This window comes from Emys orbicularis, chromosome 8, assembly GCF_028017835.1.
Source record: "Emys orbicularis isolate rEmyOrb1 chromosome 8, rEmyOrb1.hap1, whole genome shotgun sequence".
Taxonomy (NCBI): domain Eukaryota; kingdom Metazoa; phylum Chordata; order Testudines; family Emydidae; genus Emys; species Emys orbicularis.
In genome coordinates, this window is record NC_088690.1 from 43,706,565 (window position 1) to 43,723,191 (window position 16,627).

The following is a 16,627-nucleotide window of genomic DNA, read 5'->3' on the forward strand; positions in this document are numbered from 1 at the left end:
CTAATAAGCGATGGTAACATAAACACCACCCTATACCGGAAACCTACTGACCGCTATACTCTATACTTCCCTACATGCCTCCAGCTTTCATCCAGACCACATCACACGATCCATTGTCTACACTCTACAGCCAAGCTCTAAGATACATCCACATTTGCTCCGATCCCTCAGACAGAGACAAACACCTACAGGATTTCTATCAAGCATTCTTAAAACTACAATACCCACCTGCTGAAGTGAAGAAACAGATTGACAGAGCCAGAAGTCACCTATTCCAAGACCAGCCCAATAAAGAAAGTAACAGAACGCCACTAGCCGTCACCTACAGCCCCCAACTAAAACCTCTCCAGCGCATCATCAAGGATCTACAATCTATCCTGACCGACCTTGGGGGACAGGTCGGTCCTCGCTTACAGACAGCCCCCCAACCTGAAGCAAATACTCACCAGCAACCACACAACAAAAACACCAACCCAGGAACCAAACCCTCTAACAAACCCCGGTGCCAACTCTGTCCACATATCTATTCAAGGGACACTATCATAGGACCTAGCCACACCATCAGGGGCTCGTTCACCTGCACATCTACCAATGTGATATATGCCATCATGTGCCAGCAATGCCCCTCTGCCATGGCCATTGGCCAAATGGGACAGTCTCTATGCAAAAGAATAAATGGACACAAATCTGACATCAGGAATCATAACATTCAAAAACCAGTAGGAGAACACTTCAGTCTCTCTGATCACTTAATAACAGACCTAAAAGTGGCAATTCTTCAACAAAAAAACTTCAAAAACAGACTCCAACGTGAAACTGCAGAACTGAAATTAATTTGCAAACTGGACATCATCAGATTAGGCCTGAATAAAGACTGGGAGTGGGGGAGGGATAGCTCAGTGGTTTGAGCATTGGCCTGCTAAACCCAGGGTTGTGAGTTCAATCCTTGAGGGGGCCACTTAGGGATCTGGGGCAAAATCAGTACTTGGTCCTGCTAGTGAAGGCAGGGGGCTGGACTCAATGACCTTTCAAGGTCCCTTCCAGTTATAGGAGATAGGATATCTCCATTATTTTTTATTTTTTTTATACTAAACCTAAACCTAAGTTCCCCCTACCGTTACACACATCTTGCTGTCAACTATCTGAAATGGGCCACTCTCATTACCACTTCAAAAGTCATTTTTCTTCCCTTGGTATCCTGCTGTCAATTGTCTTGTTAGACTGACCTCACACTTGGTAAGGCAACTCACATCTTTTCATGTATTTATACCTGCTCCTGTATTTTCCACTCCATGCATCTGATGAAGTGGGTTCTAGCCCACGAAAGCTTATGCCCAAATAAATTTGTTAGTCTCTAAGGTGCCACAAGGACTCCTTGTTGGGGGGTGTGTGTGTGTGTGTGTGTGTGTGTGTGTGTGACCTGTCCATGACTTTTACTAAAAATACCTGACTAAAACATGGGTGGGGGGCCGTGGGTGTTCTGAGGTGTGGGGGGACAGAGGTGCTGGGGGAGGTGGCTCAGAGGGAGGGGCTGGGCAGCATGGCCGGGGATGGGGGGTGAGCAGCATGGCCCGGGACCCCTGCTGCTGCGAGGCCTGGAGCTCCGTGCAGGGGGGAGTGTTGGCGGGCCTGGCAGGGGCTCCCTACCCAGCTCTGCGTCCCTGCAGCAGAGGGGTCAGGGTGCTTGGCGCGCCGCTCCCGCAGCTCCCATTGGCCAGGAACTGCAGCCAATGGGAGCTGCGGGGGTTGGGGCCTGTGGATGCAAGCAGCATGTGGCACAGTGCTTTCCCCCTCCACCCCCCCAGCCCCTTCGCTGCTTAGGAGCTGCAGGGCTGTGGGAGCCGGGGAGCCCCCACCTCTAGCCCCCTCCCACACACCCAAACTGCTGCTGCTGGCCGGGCAGCCCCTGAGCCAGCACCAGCGGCTGCAGAAGTCACAATGGTCACAGAAAATCACAGAATCCGTGACCTCCGAACGGACTAGCAGCCTTACTAATAAATATATGCACTGTATGTAATATTACTATTATAAATGAGAAAAAGGTCATAAGACTGTTTCTTTATTTACTTGTTTAATATTCAATGGTTTGTTAATTGCAAGCCTGAAATCTGCGTTTAATGCTGCTCTCTTGAAAAAACCTTGCAGCATTGGTGCTTTAAAGTGGCATGTAGGCAAGTATAATATTTGTAAAATCCGGAAACTGGTCTGCCATAGCTGACTGGCTGTTTACTCTTGAAACTTTATGCTGTCAGTTGAGAGATGTGCCTTTTCCCTGTCTGCTCTCCTTAAAATCTGGTATGCTTGATCAAATTTGAAGGTCCAGTGTAGAAAGACTTGCTTGAAAGAACTTTACAGTTGGATGATAGTTAACTTTTCTTTACTTGGAGACTTCACTTTTGGGCAAAGTGTTCTTCAGTGTTTTTCATGCTATATAAGTGATTAGTTGCTCCCCTGTACTTTCAGGGAAGCAGCAAATCAAGTATGTGGTCAGACACAAGATGAACTTCTTGAGAATGTCTTTTCAATTGTAGTTAGCTCAGTGAAAATACGTGTGTAGTGTAGAGTTTTGGACAAAGAAAAACAAAGTATTACAATGTATGAAGAACAGGATATAGCATTCTCAGCATTCTCACCACATATAAATCAATGGAATGCCCTCATCTGGATACAGGATTCAAGTCTCGAGAAAACAGAAATAGGAGAGGTCCAGAGAAGGGAAACCAAAATTGCTGAAGGCATGGAAAAACTTTCCTATGGAAAAGACTGAATCTGAATCCTTTCCACGCCATCAGGCATTGTTTAAGGCATGGAAAAGGCTCTTCCATCCCTGTCCATCGTGCCACTAGAGTAGAATCTCAGAGTTACGAACACCAGAGTTACGAACTGACCGATCAACTACATACCTCATTTGGAACCAGAAGTATGAATCAGGCAGCAGCAGAAACCCCCCAAAACACCCCAGCAAGGATATTACTGTGTTAAATGTAAATTACTAAAAAAAAAAAAAGTTTCTATTTAAAAAAAAAAAAAAAAAGGAAACTCTGTGCTTGTTTCATTTAAATTAAGGTGGCTAAAAGCAGCATTTTTCTTCTAGATAGTAAAGTTTCAAAGCTGTATTAAATCAATGTTCAGTTGTGAAGTTTTGAAAGAACAGCCATAATGTTTTGTTCAGAGTTATGAACAACTTTCATTCCTGAGATTTTTGTAACTCTGAGGTTCTACTGTACTCAGAATACTTTGTTGTGTTTCTATAACTTTTGTACAAAGATGGGTTGTTGTTCCATTGCTCAACCCCTGACCTGGAGGACCAGTAGGCTGCTTTTAGTCTGATCCCTACCTTTGACCTGTGCAGTTTGCGTGGCCCTATCGAGTTAAAACTCCTGCAAGCATAGCTGTCAGGTTCACTGGAACACACAAGCCTTCCCTCTACATCAAGGTGCAGTCTCCACGGAAGGATGGAAAGACTAAGAACTGTTTAAGTTTAGAGTGGAGAGAAGAGGGGACATGATAGCTGTGAATAAAATAATGAATGATATAGAGAACAAGGGGACATCCAATGAAACTAAAAGGTAACGTTTAAAAGTGCTAAAAGGAAATCCTTCTATTCAATGCAGAATTAACCTATGGAACTGTCAAGACTGATTTTCCCACTCTAGCACTTTGAGTGCAGAAGGTGGGGGCCCACAAGGACTCTAAAAATTAATACTTGCCATTCCAGGCTTGTATTAAACTCACAAGGTTACAGCTTTTCTCTGACCTTGGATTGGTAGATGCTGCCACCACCCAAATGAAAAACCCCTTTGGGAACCCAGGAAGGCACACTTGGGAATTCCTTCCTGTGGGGTACCCTCAAGCCCTTTCACCCCCCCCCCCGGGGAAGAGCTGAGAAAGGAGGGGGGGGGAAAGTAAATCAGCTGTTGCCACCAGCTAATTAAACAACGTGCACAAACCTCTTAAGACGCACAAATCCAATTCTGTTTGTAAAAAAAGGTAAATTTTATTAATAAAAGAAAATTCATCTGGGAACTTAGTCTTCTGCTAGATTAAATAAAAAAACTACAAGAATTAAGCATCAAGAATAGCTCTCTTGAGGTCTAGCTTAAAGGTTACAAGCAAAACAAAAGCACCTGGGGTTAGCACAGAGGAATCCACAAGCCATAAAGAAATAAAAGGGATAAACCTAATCGCGTCTTCCTAGACCTTTCCTGATCTACTTACATATCTGGGGTTTTAGGTGAGTAGTTTCTGGGTATGATACTGATGATTTTTTCATACCTGGCCCAAGCTTTTCACAGCATAACTGCACCATGTCTGCCTCTCCCCGAGAACAACAGACAAAAGGGAGTCTTTGTTCAATTTTAAAATGTTCTAGCCTTCCCATTGGCTCTTTTGGCCAGGTGTCCACTCACTTCTTTTTATCTATGCAGCAGTGAGACTTTTTAACCCTTTACAGGTAGAGCAATTAGAGAACAGCTACTAAGAGGGATTTTATAGCTACTGTCTGGCTGGGCATCCATAAAAGGGAGCTACCCCCACCCCCCTTCATTTATCACAGGAACTCATTTTCACAATATGTCAGAGTCCAAGAGCTTTCCAGAATAAAAAGGATTAAAAATGGATAATGAAAATATTCTTGGCTAGAATTAGCTAGAATAAAAAATGAAGGCTATAACTCCTCATTCTTCAGGCAGTCGCTTTCTGCAAGTGTTTAAGGGGAAAGTACCCTGATGGGCAGTTCATTATGGAGTTTCTTGCACCTTCCTCTGAAGCATTTGGTATTGGCCTCTGTCAGAAGCAGAATATCAGATGAGATTTCATTTGATAGTGTAATTGCTATATGATATATTTGAGACTAGATTTACCTATATTCTTGAAAAGATGAAACACTGCAATCATAAACTTTATAGCCTGTAAAAACCATTTATTAAAGGGAACACTTATATTTTCCTTGTCTCAGCCGTCTTAAAATTCAAAAAGTAAGAAGTATTTCTCGCTATAAAACTTATTTGAAGTGTGTTTAAAGTTAGCATTTCTGTGATGCCTGATGCCTAAATCATCCTGGTGAAAAGTAACATTTTGAAATTGATAGTGAATATATTAAACTTTATGAAAGCAGTTTTCAATCTTCTCTAATAGATTCTTTTTTTAAAAAATCCGTATTTTATGGTGAGACAGTATTTAGGATGGTAACTTCACAATTCTTGCTCACACGAGTATCAATGGGGCTACTTAAAGTAAGGAAGAGATTGTATAATTGGACCCTTAGTATGTAAATTTAAACATTGATATTAAATTTGTTCTGCTTTAAGACTGATTATTTACTCGGATACTGTCTTTCCATATGTCCAGTATATCACATGCCACTTCAGAAAGAACAGTAAGCTCAAATCTCAACTGTAATTCACTTTTCAAGTGTATTTTACTCTTAGTAAATTGCTTTGCTGTTTCCATCTGAAAATTTTTCAGAACAAATGGGTATAACTTTTCTTAACCACCAAGTAAGTGAAGTGCTGCTTAAAGTGCCAGACTGACAGTCCGGGAAACTGAAGTTCTCTGTTAATTTACAAAAGCTGTGGCATGATCGGAAGCAAGACAAGTTTTCCCGCATTTTCCCACCAATGCATGGCAGCCCTATCTCAGGAAATCCTCTATGTAATATCTGTAGTGTAATGAGTAAGCTAAACAGAGAAGCCATTAGAAGGACGTGTTACATGAAATAGTTGGTTTTTTAAAAATGACCAACTTGTTCATGCCGTTACATGTCCAGTAGGTTAATTGCACAAGAAATGCTAAAAGGACAGAAAAGGCTAGAGTCTTGAAGGTACTCTGTGTTGGTTTTTTCCCTTCTGATGCTGAATAGAAGCATAATTTTACTAAGGTGGTGATCCTGTAAGCTGCTGTTTGCATGTTGGCCCCACGTATGGAGATCCATTGATTTTACTGGGGCTCTACATAAGGGCAGAGGTCTATCTGTGTAGAACAACTTGCAAGATTGGGACCTAGAGGTTTAGTTAGTACGTAACTCTGTTCTACTCTGTCTTTGTGTTAACCTCCAATGTGAAAAATGGGGATTCTTTATAGATAAGGTAGCATCTGGCCCCTGATTTTTATTTATTTATTTATTTTAAGGCCCCACCCACAGACCTTACTTAATCAATTAAAAGTGTAATTCAGCTCTCTCCATAGAATGAGTTTTACACCCATTTTAGCTTATGGAAATACTAATGTAAAATACAATCACTGGTCAAATAGAGCATTATTAGAAGATGCAATCCAGAATGCTTTAGTTTTTTTGTTTATAAACCTTAGTGTTCAATGTAGTTTTCCAAACTTAATTAATTAAGAAAGATATATTGAGTATTGCATTTTGAAATGAGTAATTTTATATATTTTAGCTGTGGAGAATGTTTATAAAAACCGTGAGCCTGTCCCGCACATGAAGGCAATTTATTTCATCACTCCAACCAAGAAGGTTAGTATTTTTAAGGGGAAAAACTTTTACTTAGTTTTTCTTCTTGATTTTTTTTCTTTCTTTTTGTAGTACAGAAAGCATAAAGCACTAAGCCATCGTAACATTACATACTGAGCTATTACAAAGCTGTCATTCAAAATAATGGCTGTAGAAAAGAGTTGGCTGTACTGGTGCTACAGAAATGTTCAGAAGAGACTGAATTTCCAATTATTAAATCATTTTCAATCTATAACAATATAACATAAGATTTTCCTTCTCCCCTCTGCTTTCTTTGCTTCCTTAAAGCAATCTTTTGTACAACTTCTATAGATGAGAATATTACTGATCTTCTTTCATTGTTTTGTCATCCTTGGGCTGGATATATATAAATATTATAGTTCAGTGTTTACATTCCCATGTGACTGTGATTACAGTATTTCTGATTTCATACTGATCAATAAACACTAACTTTTCAAAAATATAGACCAAGAAAAGTTTGTTCTAAGGGCAGGCAAAATAGACATGAATGACAGTTATTTTCTTTATAGTAAATTACAATTTAGCATTTTTATCTTAAGTCTGTAGATGGGCTTATAAATGACTTTGTAAGTAAAACATCCAGCAAGTACAAAGCAGCATATGTCTACTTCACTGACTGTAAGTAATTTTTTTGAGTTTGATAATGATGAATGTTTAAAAGTGGTTGTCAGTCTTATCTTGCTACTAACCTATTCTAATTTTCTAGTTGGTGCATATTTGAAAAATTAACTACTGCACTAAGCTGTGAGGGGAGTTTTGAGATTCAGCTTGTTTACCAGAGTTGAGAATTTAAGTTGAGGTGTTTTAAAACACCTCCAACCCATAATTCTGTCTTTGCCTGTTAATTATGCTGTAAGGCATTGTAGCCAGAAATGGAAAGCCACAGGATGTGGAATTAGAGTTTCTGTTCAGTGTGGCACTGTGGCTTCTTATTTCCCAGAATAAATATGACATTTGCATTTTATGCTTTAGTTTTCAATGTTACATATTTTGGTTTTATTTTTATAACATGCTAACTGTATTTGTATGCTATAGAATGTAAAGGAAGAAGCTTTTGAGCAAAATTATGAGGTACACAAACATATAATCCTGTGCATAAATAACATCAAAAAATGACTTTCTTGGGATGACAGTTTGCTGTGCTGCAAGGACAGTGGTTTGAAGTTTGATTATATTTCACTTATTCACTATGAACTCAGTTTTGAGCTGGCCTCCACATGCTTGTAGGGGAGTAAGAAAGTGTAGGTGCCCTCTTAATTCCTCTGCATAGTCTATTTGCATCATAAATTGCACGCAAAGGAAAGAACAGCTGTCATTCCATAGGTAATCCCTCAATCTGTGCGCGTGTGGGAACTAAGGCTGCACCCCCTCCATTATCAGTCGGCACAGCTGAAAGAGTGTGGAGAGGGAAATAAGCTGTGCTAGGAAAAGGACACCCATACTCTGACTGCCAGAAGCTGGGACTAGATGACAGGGATGGATCACTCGCTAATTGCCCTGTTCTGTTCGTTCCCTCTGAAGCATGTGGCAGACCCAGTATGGCCATTCTTATGTCCTTTATATTCTAGTCTAACTTCCTTCCCCCATGGGAAGCAGACACTGAATTTTGGCTGCATCAGTTTGGTCCCTGGTCTACTCTTAGAGCTGTGCAGTTACACGTTTCCCCTTACTCAGGCCAGATTATAAGACGCCTGTCTATATCTTTTAAAACAAAACAAAACAAACAAAAAACCTCTAATGCAAATCCACTACCCCTCTCCCCCCAAAGCCAAACTACATTCTGCTGTTTGACTTATGATTTGTGGTGTCACTGTTCTGTCTTTTGTGTGTGTCTTTTTTTTTTTATTATGCTGTTGTGGAAGAACTTAAAAACCTTTAAAATGTTAAAATGAAAAAATGAGAACAGTACAGAAACTTTCCTCTGAGATACCTATTACCTTAGATTTCCACTGTAGCCTTGTGTTTTCCAGCATATTATTGGGTGAAATGTTCCCCAGAGGGCATTCCATACCCTTTGTATGTGTGCTTCATGGTGGCCCCAGAATTCCAAGGTCTGCTCCTTTCTGACTGTAGTTGACAGAGTTCCTTGGGACCAGCCAGCATTTTTTAGTGAAGGTTCGAACTTATAGCAGCACTCTTTTTAGCTTCAGTATATATTTCCCCACTGCCTTCCAGTGTCCTTTACTGATTTTTTTTTTTTTTTCCATTTCTTGTCATTCTGTTGCCCAAAGCATATCTTCGGCTTGCTTCATGGGCAAACTGCTCTATCTCAGAACAGTTGCCAAACCAGCAGCAACAATTGTTGGGGCTTCATTTCCTGCTCCTTTCAGTGCTGCTTCATGCTAGTCATCTGCATTCTTGACATACTTGAGGCTTTGGCCCTAGCTTCTTGGTATAATATCTAGCTATGCCAACAAATAGCAGGGCCTTTAAGTACTTTTGGAGTACTTAATAGCCCCTCTTGTTACAGAGGTTCTTCATTGACACACCATGTTCTTAGTAGTCTTAAGGTTCCATCCCTTCAGTTCACTTTCTGGGGATTTACCAAGATGTGGATCTGTTCAGTGGCTAGCATATGATTCATCAATGCACTGTGGTACTATGCTGTTCACTTAGTTGCCACTTCACTTGCAAGAAAGAGGGAGGTAGATGTAGCAGCTGCGTCCGAAGATGCTCAGTGCAACATGATGGATGTGCCTATGCACTGTTCTCAGATATCCCCCTGAGCCATCAGGCCTTACGAGTGCCTCAAACCCCTTCTGATCTTGAATAAGACTTGTAGTTGGCTCACCCAGAAAACCTCAAAGGCTTTAGTAAAAGTGAAGAACAGAATTTAGCTCCTGTGCTGGGCTTAGGATTTTGTTTTGACGCTCACTTCAGTACAGGTCCAATCAGAGGCCTTACAGCACAGCTTCTTCACTTGCATTAGTTTTGTCAAGTTTATGGAAGAAAACTTCTGCCTCTTTGTTTAGTCTCTCCTCCAGGAGAAACTCACATCTGAACACCACCTCTGGTAGGGCTTGGACATAGACATCTGGTTTGGTGATGTGTTTAGTGACAATCAATGAGAGCACCTGCCTCTGGAACCTGTACTTACAGGTGTAAATATTTATCAGCCTTCCTATGGAGGTTTATCAGAAGCTTGAGGGCCTGTTGAATGATGAAAGGAATCTCTGTGGGGAGAAAAGGGAAGTGAATCTGACAGATCTAACAACCAATGCTATCCTTGGTTTCATTAGGTCTGTTGTACAGTCCTCCTCTTACTCTATCAAGGGAACCAGGGAGAAGGAAGAGCTGATACAACTAAGACTGGGTTCAGGCATTTAATGATGAGCATTAAAAGTCAATGGGTTCTAATCTCCCTTTTCAAATGTAGCAAGAACCTCTTTAAAAAAAAAAAAATAGACTCTGGGTGTCTAGTGAACCTAGACCTGGCATTCATATGGGAAGACATTTATTTGTTGGCGACATTGGTTATTTGGTTATCCTTTGGTGCTACAAAATTGGCTTCCCTCACAATCCACATTTCATCCATATAGAGCTGCTTTGTAGTTGAGCTATTTTTTTTTATTTATTTATTTTTTTAAATGGAAGATCTTTACAAGTCACAGCCACCAGGAAACAGAACAACCTTCAAGAGGCCTGGTGGTCTCTTGTCTGTAGGCTTTTAGTTAAAATAGGCTCTAGAGCCCTTAAAATCCACTTGTGTTTTTGTGTCATACAACACTCCTACAATAGGTTCTGATGTTCCAAGAGAACCATGTCTGAATGGCTGTCTAATTGTATATCTCCCTGTTTAAGTTGCAGATCTGTAAACCTCTAAGGTTTGTCCATTTATTTCATTTAAGGAAAACCCATTTTGGCTCTCTGTTCAAGGAATTTGCTAAGCATCCATATGGTCTTATCTGCATATATTTACTAATCATTGCTTAAATTCAGTTTCTAGACAAGAATCCAAGTTTAACCTCTCAGTGTTACAGAATATATTTCTAAAATAGGTGCAACCAAACTCTTGTATCTGCTTTTATATTTTGTTTGGGGATGTGTATTGCCCATTTTGAGGGTGTAGGAGATGGCTATCTTAATCTCCTTTTTGTAATATTTAGGAGGTACCTTGCTACTCGTATGAAAGGGGAGAGAAAACCTACACAAAACCCTCTTGTTGTTTTTCACTATTTTTTCTTCTCCTTGTTTGTTCCAGTATCTCTTAAATTTGTTTTAAATCTTTCTCGGGCTTCGGTGTCCAAAAGCTGGAATCCACTGGAAAGAAAAGTACCTGTAACTCTTCTCTGAAGAGAGATCCCAAACCCGGTGGATTAACACCGCTTCTCTTTCCCTTTGGGAGGGTTCTATAATATTTTTATCCATTAATAGTGATTGACTCTTGTTTCAGCCTCTCTTTTGAAAGAACCTGATGATGGAATTCTGTAAGCCATGGGCATGTTTCTGGTTTCTAAAAGTTCAGAATTTTCTAGCTGGGAGAATTCCTGTCTGATCACATGCTGGAACCACAGACTAATATGGTAATTCTCTGAAACAAATCTGACTTTTAAAGAACAAGATTTATAAATAAATGAGGTTTTTATGCTGCAAATTTAAATGTGAATGAATTAACTGAAATAAATATAAAATGGCTTCATAACCTTTAATCTCTTCTTCCAGTTTGCCCTGACATTCTCTTTAATAAAATGAAGTCCTCCTGCTCAAGGGCTATAAGAAGGTGCAAAGAAATAAATATTTCCTTCTTTCCATATGAATCTCAGGTAAACTTTAGTCTTTATATTAGCATAACTCCAGAAATTATACTGCATTTTATATTTCTAAGTGTTGATTTATCCACTATAAAGTCCTGAAATGTAGCTGGTTTTTAGTTTAAATATATTTTTCAGACTTTGTGACAAACAGTACACAAAGCTTACCACCATTTTGGCTTATTTCCAATGTATTTGCAAGATGAAAACAAATTGCTATTGCTATCAAAGATTTATTTTCAATTGTCTTCATTGCATGACTGGGTTCAGTTGACATGCAAAGCTTTTGTCATTCAGTGCAGCAAATGAGTTCTGGCTTGTTTTAAGCAATGTCAAACTGCACTACTCACTATTTTGTAATATTGTTATCCTGACATGTAACTAGATAGGATTAGTTAAGACCCCAGAATCAACTACTCGTTGAGAGATGGGAATTCAGCAAGAGCAAACAATTCAGAGAATTTAGGATTCTAAAAGCAAAGACGACCTGATATATTTAAGAATAGTAATATGAAGACACTGGTGAGGATAATCACCAGCTAGAGTGAAAACCACCAATGAAAGAGGCTGAAAACCTGTCTGCAATAGCAGATCTGTCACTCATGCACTTCATATAAAAGAAAAACAAGATGAAATATTACATCAATACTGGCCAAGATAGGGAAGCCCACAAGGCCAAGAACCCTTGCTCCACTGTAGGAAGTTGTAGAAATGTCTGTTCTTCTTCTCACATTACTTTTCCCTGTTTTCTGTGTATCTTCCCTTTCTCTCTTATGTGCCACACTGCTAGGGTCACAAACGCTTGTACCCCAACTGGTATATGAGTGTAGGAGAGGCTCTTGCCTCCTGTTGTTTTCTGGTAAGGGAGCTTCCTAACTGAAGGACTCCTTGCCCTCTCTTCACTGCTTTTTATTGGGTGAGTTTATGGGGTTGTAGTAATGGAATGAGAATCTTCTTCCTAATGTTGACTTACACAAAGGGCTTTTATCACAAGTGTTTGTCAGAGGGTTGTTTTTATTAAACTGCTTTTACCAAAAAAAGTTTTTTAGTTTTGATGAAACATCTGCATCCAAAGTCAACTGAGAGCTGTGAAAACCTTTGTTTATTGTGGGATTTCACTATCCTGGTCCTCCAGAGAACCTCTATCTGAAACTGAGAAATTGATACTTTTTCCATTATAAAACCAATTAAGCAGAATCCATACCCCTTTTCCTTTTTAGCTTTTTTTTTTTTTTTTTTTTTTTATTTATTAATGCCTTGGAATCAGGGAACCCTTGAGGTCTTTGTGAATCATAAACATGCAATAAAGGCATTTTTGCTTGCTTGGCTGGTAGATAAGAATCTCCTGATGACAAGTATCCTTGTAGCTATGTTAGTCTGTGTCCACAAAAACAGCGAGGAGTCCGGTGGCACCTTAAAGACTAGCAAATTTATTTTGGGCATAAATTTTTGTGAGTAAAAAACCCACTTCTTCAGATGCATCTTCTCCTGATTAGTCTCCTAAGCCCAGTTTGCATGGTGATAGAACTGGGTAGAGGCAGACTTCATCCTGGGACAGGTTTGAATGGCCATGTTCTGCAAGAAGGAAATAAGCATTTTGCGCCTTTGTCTGCAGAGGGAATTCCTATTTGGAATTTGGCTACATAGCTACGGAGGTAATTTTAAGATGTCAAGAGAGCCTGTTGATATAAGGATTATGTGAATCTCTGGCAGCAACTTGCTTAACTGGGGAGCCGCCAGAAGAGTAGTTTTTAATGGGTCAGAAACAAGTAAAATCTTTTGCTGAAGTTCTACAAGTATATGTATATATTTCTCTCTTACCCCTCCCCCATCCCCCCCGACTATAACTTCTTAAATGTATGTCAAATTGTGGGCCTAAGGAGGCTTCACTGTGTCGCTTTATAATCACTTTGGCATTGCATTGTATTGCTCCATGCCAGACATTGGATGGTATTTAGTTCTGACTGCCTCAGGTTCCTCCATCTGTACAGGTAGTGAACAGGTTGAAACATACAGTAGTGACTGTAAGGGAGAAGAGAAAATGGAGGAGAGTAATAGAGGAAAGGAGAGTGAGAACAAGAGGACAAAGAAAAAGAGAGATGATTGAGATAAAAATAAAATGGTATCATTAGGCAATGTTAGCTTAGATATGTATTTTCTTGTGCATGTCTTTTTTGTTACAAAATAAGGTCCTCACACCTGTGACTGTTCTTACACCAGATGTTCTTATTTTTAAAGAAATGTACAATGCTAAGCTCTTTCATGTCTATGCTTTACTTAGGTATTTACTCTCGATGTCCCAGATGCATTCTTCTGCTGTTACAGTCCAACTGTGGAAAAGGCAAATGGTAAAGATGCCATCATGGAAGCAATGGCTGAACAAATTGTTACATTATGTGCAACTTTAGAGGAAAACCCAGGAGTAAGATATAAAAGGTAGGGCAGAAAATAGTGTTAAATATATGTAGGGTTTTCAGTGTTATGACTTCCTACTTGCAGTGCTGTTTAGAAACAGCAATGTTCCATCTTCTGATATGCTTTTAATGAAAACGTAATATTTTATCCTTAACTATAATTAAATAAGTTGATGTTGGTCCACGTATAGAGTAAGTGTGGTGCAGATTGTTTTTGCTTATCTTGAGCATTTGACTATATACAAAGAGTTGTCAGTCTCAGTGCTTTTGTTGCTGGTCACTTGCACTTACTGTCTCATTTGCTAGTGTGACATCATTTTCATGTACTACTTTTTTGGGGGGGGGGGGGGATGGATTTGCATGCATCCTGTTCCCCAGGTTCTGCATGAGTGTTTTACCAGTAACCTAGCAACAGAACTTCTGTTACTAAATTTGAGCCTAGGAGAATGTCTCCTTTTTCTGGGATCCCTGCATGGATTTGGGAAGCAACAGGAGCCAGAGGAGAAGGGAAAAAGCTAAGGTTTGAGATCGGGGGGGGCCTAAGGAGCAATCGGAGCGGAGTTGAGAGTCCCCTTCCCTTTCTGAACCTCTCCAGAGAACAGGGAGCAATTGATCCTTGGGGACCAAGAAAGTTCCCAACTTCCATTCTCCTGGAGCCCTTTGCGGGTCATAGGGAAGGATTTAAACAACTGCTGTTGGGGTGGGAAATAAATGTGCTCAGGCTTGCCTCTCTCTGTTTCAAGCTGCCCAGTCTCCTTAGCTGAAAAGATGATTAAAAAAATAAGCAGGAGCAGAAAAAAACCTTCTAAAAATTAAAATTTGAAAGTTTAAAGATAACACACTTTTAAAGTGTACTATACAGAAACTTAATTAAAAAAGATAAGTTGTCCCTTTAGTTTTCTTTCTTTTCATTGTGCCTGGTGTGGGGTAGTGAGTAGATATTCTGAGCTCTAGCATTGAATTTTTGAGCTTTTTATGGGTGTCAGTCTTACCGGTAACTTTAAATCCATTTTGGTTTTGTTTTAATATTGGTTGTTCTATTCAGAGATAATTACAGTACAAGCCCAGACCAGTTGGAATGGTGCCATTTATTTAAATAGTAATTCATTCTCAGATAAAATAGTTAAGCAAAAACTGCCTGCCTGCCTATTAGCTGCTTAGACCTGAAGAAGAGGAGCTCTGTGTAAGCTTGAAAGCAGAAGTTGGTCCAATAAAAGATATTACCTCACCTACCTTCTCTTTAGTAGCTACTTACTCTTTCTGGAGCCAGGAGGTCTGACTTTTTATATGTTTGAACACATCCTTAAAGTTATACTTGTGTTTAAGTGTTCTGAGTAAGGATGCTCTTCTGAATCAGGGCCTAAATGCATTAAAACTTCTCAAGCATCTTTGATATTTTCTGATCAAAGGCATAATAGAAATGCAGATTATTAAATTTCTCTACCACTTCACCATACAGTCTCTAAAGCTATCATTTCCTATAATCTACTAAGAACAAAGTACTAAACAAGCTTGTGTTTAAATAGTAAATTAAAAGTAGAAAAAGTTTCCTGGTTGGGTTTTTTTTGTGTGTGGTGTGGGCACATAACTTTTTACACAAATTTTCAACAAGCAGCATTCTTTTACAGTTAAATGCTTAAAGGATTTTGACAGTTAAACCATAAAACTAAAGGCTGTTTATCTTATAGCATCTAAACTAAAAATTACTATAAATCTGAATATTATATGGTGTAACACATTGTTATTTGTGATTAGCTTTGCAACTAGAATTATGGGGAGAAACACTGAAATTTTTCACTCCAGTATTTCTGCAACCAGAATTGAATAACCATCCCATTATTGTTCTTTCGCTCTTCTTATTGACTATTGTACATGTAGGTAAGACTTGCTATCCATTATATTAGCTATCCATTTTGGTCTTGCTTATATTTCTTTAAAAAACACCTGTGTACACTTTGTTTTGAGTACAAGATAACAATTTAGGGCTTGATCATACAGATATGTGGGCTTGATAGGAAAATAAGAATGAAATGCTAACGGGCTTTGGAGCTGTGCTCCGGCTCCACTCCAGCTCCAGGCAAAAACCTGCTGCTCCGCGCTCCAGCTCCGGGCTCCGCTCCAAAGCCCTCCATGCTTAAGTGTGTTTAGGAGTAAGCTCTTAAACTGTTTTATGTCATAGTTGAGGGAAAGTACTGTAAATTTGCATTATGGCAAAAATGTGTTTGAAATGTTTCAAAATTAAGTAGGAGTTCTGAAACTACAGGTGTTTGAAGGTAAGTAGTTGCATTATAGAACACTGACACTAAAATGTCTTAACAGAAATTTAATAAACAATATTTGAGACGTTTTCTTTTTTTCCCCTCCAGCAAGCCATTGGATAATGCCAGCAAACTTGCAGAGCTAGTTGAAAATAAGCTTGAAAACTACTATAAAATTGATGAGAAAAGCCAAATAAAGGTAGAGTGAAAGCTACATCCCATGTTTGCTTTATTTTTGTAAACAAAGGAAATTGTTAAAGGATGTTAGAAGACTGCTGTTTTTTTAAAAAAAAGATTTGGTTACTAAATGTAGAAAACTGATTGTCCCTTCAGTTGCTTTTTGTGTAATTTAAAAACAGGTTGGAAGAGAACTTGTGCAGTAGGTTTCTTATCCAAAGAAAACAGAATTGATGCTCTATGTTCATATAATAACACACAGAGACGTCCCACCTGGAGGAGGGTTGCCAGACTAATAAATGGGTGGTGCAGATCAGAGGGAAAATGCATGATTTTGACTCATCCCACTTTTTAGGGCACTGGGCAAAGCAGCGGATTATTTCAGGGGTACAATTTTCCCACTTCAGGATTCATGGAAATCCCGTTGCTGTGGGAGAACAGGGCTCTTAGAAATATGCCTACCATCCTTCATTTCTCCCACAATAGTCCCTAATAGTTTGTCATAGGTCATGTGTACAGGTGGTTGCATGCTCAGAC

At 39.4% G+C, this 16,627-nt stretch overlaps 1 protein-coding gene across 1 annotated transcript in view; it reads left to right on the forward strand.

The window, feature by feature from the left end:
• Window positions 1-16,627, forward strand: part of STXBP3 (syntaxin binding protein 3) — a 47,540-nt gene that overhangs the window by 14,779 nt on the left and 16,134 nt on the right. Inside the window, exons 4-8 of the mRNA XM_065409057.1 lie at window positions 6,396-6,472; window positions 7,030-7,108; window positions 11,153-11,253; window positions 13,523-13,677; window positions 16,022-16,112. Of these exons, the coding sequence (XP_065265129.1) occupies window positions 6,396-6,472; window positions 7,030-7,108; window positions 11,153-11,253; window positions 13,523-13,677; window positions 16,022-16,112 (503 nt within the window). The remainder of the gene's footprint in view (window positions 1-6,395; window positions 6,473-7,029; window positions 7,109-11,152; window positions 11,254-13,522; window positions 13,678-16,021; window positions 16,113-16,627) is intronic.